This window comes from Salmo salar, chromosome 27 (genome assembly GCF_965601325.2).
Source record: "Salmo salar chromosome 27, fSalSal1, whole genome shotgun sequence".
Lineage (NCBI taxonomy): Eukaryota > Metazoa > Chordata > Actinopteri > Salmoniformes > Salmonidae > Salmo > Salmo salar.
Window position 1 is genome coordinate 16,470,001 of NC_138317.1, and position 9,277 is coordinate 16,479,277.

Sequence of the window (9,277 nt, forward strand, 5' to 3'; positions counted from 1 at the left end):
ATTGGCTGTCTGGATGTCAAATCATGTTTGACACATTGACTAAATAAACTAAAGTAAAATATAAAATAAAAAGTAACAATAAAGAGGCTATATACAGGGGGTACCGGTACCGAGTTAATGTGCGGGGGTATAGGTTAATCAAGGTAATTTGTAGATGTACAGTACCAGTCAAAAGTTTGGACACACCTACTCATTACAGGGTTTTTCCTTTATTTTTACTATTTTCTACATTGTAGAATAATAGTGAAGACATCAAAACTATGAAATAACACATATGGAATCATGTAGCAACCAAAAAAGTGTTACACAAAACAAAATATTTTATATTTGAGATTCATCAAAGCAGCCACCCTTTGCCTTGACAGCTTTGCACACTCTTGGAATTCTCACAACAAGCTTCATGAGGTAGTCACCTGGAATGCATTTCAATTAACAGGTTTGCCTTGTTATAAGTTCATTTGTGGAATTTCTTTCCTTCTTAATGTGTTTGAGCCTATCAGTTGTGTTGTGACAAGGTAGGGGTGGTATAAAGAAGATTACTTATGAGCCGTTTTACCAAATAGAGCTAAGAGAAACGACAGTCCATGAAAGACAGTCAATCCTGAACATTTCAAGAACATTGAAAGTTTCTTCAAGTGCCGTCGCAAACACCATCAAGCGCAATGATGAAACTGGCTCTCATGAGGATCGCCACAGGAAAGGAAGACCCAAAGTTACCTCTGCTACAGAGGATAAGTTACTTAGAATTAACAGCCTCAGAAATTGCTGCCCAAATAAATGCTTCAGAGTTCAAGTAACAGACATCTCAACATCAACTGTTCAGAAGAGACTGCGTGAAAATAAGGCCTTCATGCTCAAATTTCTGCAAAGAAACCACTAAAGGACACCAATAAGAAGAATGGACTTGATTGGGCCTAGAAACACGAGCAATTAGACCAGTGGAAATCTGTCCTTTGGTCTGATGAGTCCAAATATGAGATTTTTGGTTCCAACCGCCGTGTCTTTGTGAGATGCAGAGTAGGTGAATGGACGATGTCCGCATGTGTGGTTCCCACCGTGAAGCATGGAGGTGGTGGTGTGATGGAGCTTTGCTGGTGACACTGTCAGTGGTTTATTTATAATTCAACTCACACTTAACCAACATGGCTACCACATTCTGCAGCGATATGCCATCCCATCTGGTTTGCGCTTAGTGGGACTATCATTTGTTTTTTAACAGGACAATAACCCAACACACCTCCAAGATGTGTAAGGGCTATTTGACCAAGAAGAAGAGTAATGGAGTGCTGTATCAGATGAACTGGCCTCCACAATCACCCAACCTCAACCCAATTGAGTTGGTTTTGGATGACTTGGACCGCAGAGTGAAGGAAAAGCAGCCAACAATATGCTCAGCATATGTGGGACCTCCTTCAAGACTGTTGGAAATGCATTCCAGGTGAAGCTGGTTGAGAGTATGCCAAGAGTGTGCAAAGCAGTCATCAAGGCTAAGGGTGGCTACTTTGAAGAATTTCAATATATTTTGATTTGTTTAAAACTTGTGGATATTACATGACTACATACGTTTTATTTCATAGTTTGTCTTCACTATAGTTCTACAATGTAGAAAATAGTAATAAAGAAAAATCCTTGAATGAATAGGCGTGCCCAAACTTTTAACTGGTACTGTAGGTAGGGGTAAAGTGAGTAGCAGCCGTGTAAAAAACAAAGGGGGTGGGTCAATGTAAATATTCCACGTGGCATTTTCTTATTTGTTCAGCAGTCTTATAGCTTTGGGGGTAGAAGCTGTTAAGGAGCCTTTTGGATCTAGACTTGGGGCTCCGGTAACGCTTGCCCTGAGTTTGCAGAGAGAACAGTCTATGACTTGGGAGTCTTTAACAATGTTTTGGGCCTTCCTCTGACCGCCTAGTATATAGGTCCTGGATTGCAGGAAGCTTGGCTCCAATGATGTACTGGGCCGTACGCACTACCCTACGGTCGGATGCCGAGCAGTTGCCATACCAGGTGATGATGCAACCGGTCAGGATGCTCTCGATGGTGCAGCAGAACAATTTGAGGATCTGGGGGTTCATGCCAAATCTTTTCAGTCTCCAGAGGGGGAAAACGTGTTGTCATGCCCTCTTCACGACTGTCTAGGTATGTTTGGACCATGATAGTTTGTTGGTGATGTGGACATCAAGGAATTTGAAACACTCGACCCACTCCACTACAGCCCTGTCGATGTGAATGGAGGCATGTTCTGCACCCCTTTTCCTGTAGTCCACCATCAGCTCCTTTGTCTTGCTCACGTTGAGGGTGAGGTTGTCCTTAGCACTAGACTCCCAGGTCTCTGACCTCCTCCCTATAGGCTGTCTCATCGTTGTCGGTGATCAGGCCTACCACTGTTGTGTCGTCAGCAAACTTAATGATGGTTAGAGTCGTGCTTGGGTGAACAGGGAATACAGGAGGGGACTAAGCACGCACCTGAGGGGCCCCACGTGTTGAGGATCAGCGTGGCAGATGCCATTGGATGAATCCCATAACATAATCCAGTCTGCGCTAGCAAAACAGTCCTGTAGTGTAGCATCTGCGTCATCTGACCACAGGCACTTCCTCATTTAGTGTTTGCTTGTAAGCAGGAATCAGGAGGATAGAATTATGGTAAGATTTGCCAAATGGAGGGTGAGGGAGAGCTTTGTATGCATCTGTGTGTGGAGTAAAGGTGGTCTAGAGTTTTATTTCCCTCTGGTTGCATGTGACTTGCTGGTAGAAATTAGGTAAAACGCATTAACCTCTCTAGGGGGTGTGGGACGCTACCGTCCCACCTGGCCAACATCCAGTGAAATTGCAGAGCACCAAATTAAAAAACAGAAACACTCATAAAAACATACAAGTGTTATACATCGGTTTAAAGATTAACTTCTTGTTAATCCAACCACGGTGTCAGATTTCAAAAAGGCTTTACTGCGAAAGCATACCATGCGATTATCTGAGAACAGCGCCCAGCAGACAAATCATTACAGTTACCAGCCAAGTAGAGGAGGTCCACAAGTCAGAAATAGCACTAAAATTAATCACTTACCTTTGATGATCTTCATATGGTTGCACTCACAAGACTCCCATTTACTCAATAAATGTTTGTTTTGTTCGATAAAGTCCCTCTGTATATCCAAAAACATCAGTTTTGTTTTCGAGTTTTGTTCAGTAATCCACAGGCTCAAAGACAGTCACAACAGGCAGACGAAAAATCCAAAAAGTATCAGTAAAGTTCGTAGAAACATGTCAACCAATGTTTATAATCAATCCTCAGGTTGTTTTTAGTCATAATAAATCAATAATATTTCAACAAAAGCTTCGTCAATATAAAAGAAAAACAAGAAAGGCGCGCTCTCGGGCGTGCACATGAAAAATCTCTGGGACGCTGAATTGTCCACTCATTCAAAGTGGTCTTACTCCCTCATTTTACAGAATACAAGCCTGAAACAATTTCTAAAGACTTGACATCTGGTGGAAGCCATAGGAAGTGCGATTTCAGTCCTAAGTCAATGGAATCTGTATATGCAGACAATGGAAAACTACAAACATAAAAATCACACTTCCTGGATGGATTTATCTCAGGTTTTCGCCTGCCATATCAGTTCTGTTATACTCAGACATGATTTTAACAGTTTTGGAAACTTTAGAGTGTGTTCTATTCAACTCCACCAATTATATGCATAACCTAGCTTCTGGGCCTGAGTAACAGGCAGTTTACTTTGGGTACGCTTTTCATCCGGATGTCAAAATACTGCCCCCTACCCTAGAGAAGTTAAAGTTCACGGCCATTAGGAGCTCCACTTCTTGATGATCATTTTATTGTTTGATTATGGCCATATACAGCTCGTTGAGTGCGGTCTTAGTGCCAGCATAGGTTTGTGGTAGTAAATAGACAGCTACGAAATATATAGATAGATGTATACTCACTTGGTAGATAGTGTGGTCTACAGCTTATCATGAGGTACTCTACTTCCGGCGAGCAATAACTAATATTAGACATTGCGCACCAGCTGTTATTGACAAATAGACACACACCACCACCCCTCGTCTTACCAGTCATAGCTGTTCTGTTCTGTCGATGCACGGAAAACCCAGCCAACTGTACATTATCCGTGTCGTCGTTCAGCCACGACTCAGTGAAACATAAGATATTACAGCTTTTAATGTCCCATTTGTAGGATAGTCTCGAATGCGGATCATCCAGTTTATTCTCCAGTAATTGCACGTTGCCAATAGAACTGATGGTAGAGGTGTGTTACTCACTCGCCAACTAAATCTCACAAGGCACCCCAACCTCTGCCCCCTTTATTTCCATCTTTTCTTCACGTGAATGACGGGGATTTGGGCCTGGTCTCAGAGAAGCAGTATATCCTTCACGTCAGACTCATTAAAGAAAAAATCTTCATCGAGTTTGAGGTGAGTAATCACTGTTCTGATATCCAGAAGCTCTTTTAAGTCATAAGAGATGGTAGCAGCAACACAATGTACAAAATAAGTTACAAACAATGCGAAAAAACACAAAATAGCACATTTGGTTAGGAGCCTGTAAAACGGCAGCCATCCCTTCTGGCGCCATTCCTTTATTACGCAGGAGACTCCGTCTAATAGGAGGGTATAAATACTTGTGCTGGTAGAAACATGTCTTTGTCTTCTCAGCTCTTTGACCCAGTGGGTGAATAAACTTGGTTTGAGCTCTGACTAGTTGTCCGTTAGGTTCTGACAAACAGAGTGAAAAACTAACAGCTGAAACAAAAGGCCCCAGACATTTTCAATACGCACAAAAAGCTTCTCTCTCAAATGTTGTGCACAAATTGTTGTTTCTATCACTGTCAGTGGCCATTTCTCCTTTGTCAAGATAATCCATCCAGCTGACAAGTGTGGCATATCAAGACACTGATTAAACCGCATAATCATTACACAGGTGCACCTTGTGCTGGGGACATTTAGAAGGCCACTAAAATGTGGTGTGTTGTCACACAACAATGCCACAGATGTCTCAAGTTTTGAGGGAGTGTGCAATTAGCATGCTGACTGCAGGAATGTCCACCAGAACTGTTGCCAAATAATTGAATGTTAATTTCTCTACCAAAAGCCACCTCCAGCGTTGTTTTAGAGATTTTGGCAGTACATCCTACTGGCCTCACAACCACAGACCACGTTTAACCACGCCAGCCCAGGACCTCCACATCTGCCTTCATCACCTGCGGCATCGTCTGAGGATGGGGAGTTGCTCAGTTGTAGTTCTGTCTATAATAAAGTCCTTTTGGGGAAAAACAAAATTCTGATTGGCTGGGCCTGGCTCCCAGTGGGTGGACCTGGCTCCCAAGTGGGTGGGCATATGCCCTCCCATGGCTGCGCCCCTGCCCAGTCATGCGAAATCCATAGATTAGGGCCTAATGAATGTACTTCAATTGACTGATTTCATTCTATGAACCAACTGTTACTTAGTAAAATCTTCGAAATTGTTGCATGTTACGTTAATATTTTTGTTCAGTATATATGCAGAGCTTGTATGATGCTTTAAGCACACATTTGATTGTGCCAGGCCAAGCTCAGACTTGCTGCTCTGTGTTAAAAATGACAGCGAGTGACTGTGTGACTAGCACCTGTTGTCTCTCTCTCCTCCCTGCTGCAGCGACCACCACAGAGCATCAGTGTTTATCGCGGTGTCTGTGTTGCTGAAGTAGCAACATAATTACAGCCATTTCTTAATGAAAAGTTATTACCAAAATCCCTCATTTATTTATGAAAAGCATTCTATTCCTTCAACCCTTGCTCTCTTTACGTGACACATGTATGCATCGCATGGATGTGGTAAATCGAGCCTGACTTTAGCATATCATAATCACATGAATAAATTGGTTATAACATATATTTTTTACGTAGTTATTACAATGATTACACTATCACTCGTATTTCATATGTCACAATGATTAATCGATACGTATGCTATGATGCTGGTAAAGTTGTCTCGCGCACCTACAGTGCTGGTCATTAAAAAAAAAGCTAGCTAGATCATGGATGCAAATAACATTCTTCCCCAAAAACATAGCAAAATGACAATCTGTATCAGTAGCTATAGCTAGCTAACTATATAGCTAGGTGTCATCATCTAAAATAACCCTAATTTATAAGACAGTTCTTATTTGATTAATGGTGGTCGGACCCATCTATGTGAAGCTAGCCACAATAAGGATTAACCACAAGTGGACTTTGCGGTTAGCCTTCAAAATAAAAGTATGGCGTAATTCTACTATTTGTGTTCCTTTGCATCACTGTCAATTTTGAAGGCAAATCGCAAATTCCACTAATGTGCCTAATCCTTATTGTGGCTAGCTTCACAATACATAACCCGGTCCGGTCGAGCGTCACTAGCCAGATGAACCTAGCTGGCTGCTTTTCACTTTAGCTTTGGGCAACCGGGTTAAGTAGCTGGCTAGCTATTTATTTTAATGAACTGAAGTTCAATTTCAGTAGGCGAACAACAAGTGGCAACCTAGCTAATACTTACTGACAAGGATTCCTAAATCATTGCTAAGAATAATTTAAATAACTGCAGTTTCTACTGGTCATTGTTTTCAGGCTGGTTGTATTGGTGCTAGCTAGGTACCAAGCTAAAGCTAGCTACCCCAGAAGTTGAGGTCAAACAAATGCTTTATTACCAACGTGGTATTGTAAACACATCGTTCGTGGCCGTTGTTGCTTGTTTGCAGACTTTTTTTCTACAGATTTGACAGTGCAACAGTATTTCTTTTGACACGCAAAGACCCAAACGGTGTTCCATAGTATGTATGTCGTGAAGCTAATATCAGTTACGCTATTACTGTGTAACTCCGGTAGGGCAACATCTGAAAAATAGCGCACTTGGTAGTGTGTACCGGTGCTCGACCAGTCGGCGAAAGCCAACATCACCCACGACCGAGAACAGTTGATTGTCAAGGGCAATGAATTCCATTATCTTGGCTTTAATGGATTTTGCCTTTTGAATTGTCTCGCTGAAATGTTCTTACTCTTACAAATGACTGCTCGACTTGTTAACAGCTCGATCCACACAGCAGACATTGTGGGCTAGGTTAGGAATGCAGTGCTGCACATGTAGCACAACATTTTATGTGGCGTCATTATGTCATGTACCTACGTTATATAGGTATCCAAGTCTGTTTTGACATCAGTTTTGCACATCGGCGTTAAACTAGACATCGGCCGATACGGATGTTGGCATTTTTAGCTAATATCAGACGATTCCTACATGTTCACAGATATATCATGCATCCCTAAAACAAACACTCAAACAGGCAACACAAGCAGGACCCATCTTATTTCTGTAGCTAAATATATATGGATGATTTATAAAGTCAGGCACAATTAACAGTTAGGCTGTTGATTATAGATCTAATTAAGTTGGGGTTTCCTCTCTCCTCACTTTTCTTAGACAATTAAGGTAAGGGCTGTTTCCTCGTCTCTTAACTCCACTGCTGCCTCCGCCGCATTATTCTCAACACAAATATGCTGGGTGACTTTGCTATTACGCACATGAGGCGGGCGCCTCAGGTCAGAGTTTGGGAAAACCTGTATTAGAGTGATCCCCACAGCCACCACAATGGATTAGTCCACCCAGACAGGCGCAAATCATACTGCTCGACCAAAATAATCGACCAGTCTTCTTTTTCATTGTATAGTTTCTCTCATTGAGGCTTGTTCCATCAGTACTCGTGTCAGACTGGTGATGGTCTGGGGCAGGGGTGGCGAATTGTATTCACAGAGGGCCATTGTGTGAGCAGACTTTTGTTCCAGCCAAGTAACAACAGGAAGCACACTTACTGGGATTTAATGGCAGCTCTGCCTTTATCAGTCCCATTCATCCCATGTCCATGGCTTTCTGTGGGTATATTTGGGGTTGTCTCGGTCTCCATAACTCCCTCTGAAATAAACATCGCAACATTAGTTGGTTAGTTAGCTAGCTAGAATTGTTAACTAACGTGGCAGACAGTTGCTTGCTTTAACACGTAACGTTAGTAGACACTGGGCTCGGGTCTTGGCTGGCTTGAACAAGGGTGGTAGCTTTACTTAATGCATTATGGCTACTGTAGCTAGCTAGAAATCCATGTCAGCAACAATATACCACTGCAATGTTGCAGTAGCACATTCGGGAAAGCAAAACTCATAGCTATTATGATTAAATGATACACTTAGAGATAAACCCATGGAAACTTCATGATAAGTTAAATTAAGCAAGCAAAGCTACCTAGCTAAACTTGGCGAGCTGCATTTTATGACAAATGCATGACAGCTAGCCTTGCACTCAAGCTAGATAGCAAATCAAGTTAAGCTGCCCGTAACGTTAGCTAACCATGTCGCTCCCGAATTATTATGCGTTGATTAAGTGGAAGAAAGTTATTATGCAAAAGTAAAATATCACTAAAACTATGGTAATATGCTGAGGTGACAATACCAGTCAATTAAAAACTCAAGAGTACCTGATAATCCAAAACAAACTAGCTACCACAGCATGACAATCGACCTGCGCAACACCTTATCCGGTCCGTGTGACGCATTTATCAAAATATTTGGATCCCAGCAAATAAAAAAATCCGTTAGAGGTTCAGTTGTATTGAATCTTGTATATTTATTCATTGATACTATAATGTAAAAAAAATCGAATAAAATAGTACTGAGCGACCCATTCAGTACTTTGAGGTCTGTTAAATTTTGGACTGATTATTAAAACCAACTATCAATCACTTAGATTATGTAATTTAATGTAGAGATACCTTGCAAAGCAACTGCTCTCCTCTCAATTTCGCCTGCTTCTATTTCTTTTATGTAGCAGGCTTGGCCTGATATATCTCTAGGAAACTGTGCATTGAGCTCACAGAAAGAAAATAGGGGGAAAAATGTATGTAGTTCAATAATTGAACCAACATTGGTCAATTAGTTGTTTAAAAACCAAAAGAAGACCGACATTTCGGTTAATCGCTCAGCACTAATGAAAACAGGTTTTGATTAAAATTGTGTCTAGATTTTTTTGTATTTTAGACAAAAGAGGACTGCTGAGGAAGGTTTGGGCTCAAAACAGTTTCATGCCTTTACATCAATGGTCTGCCACCTGACTACCCATCCCCACGCCTCTAGCGTTTCAGCCCAAAAGGTGTGAGAGGGCTGAATAATCAAAGCATGGTGAAGTGCCTTCCTGTTCAGAGGGGGCAGTGTAGCAATCCTCGCAATATGAGCCAAGTCAAAATTACCACCAAGTGGATTAACA

The 9,277-nt window shown here is 41.6% G+C and overlaps 1 protein-coding gene across 1 annotated transcript in view; it reads right to left on the minus strand.

Annotated features, from left to right (window-relative positions):
* The window catches only part of dus3l (dihydrouridine synthase 3-like (S. cerevisiae)), a 25,651-nt gene extending 17,142 nt beyond the window's left edge, over positions 1-8,509 (minus strand). Inside the window, exons 1-2 of the mRNA NM_001140439.1 lie at positions 8,493-8,509; positions 7,837-7,936 (exon numbers count right to left, since the gene is read on the minus strand). Coding sequence (NP_001133911.1) covers positions 7,837-7,928 — 92 coding nt within the window. The 5' untranslated portion in view covers positions 7,929-7,936; positions 8,493-8,509. The remainder of the gene's footprint in view (positions 1-7,836; positions 7,937-8,492) is intronic.
* Between the last annotated feature and the right edge of the window lie 768 nt (positions 8,510-9,277).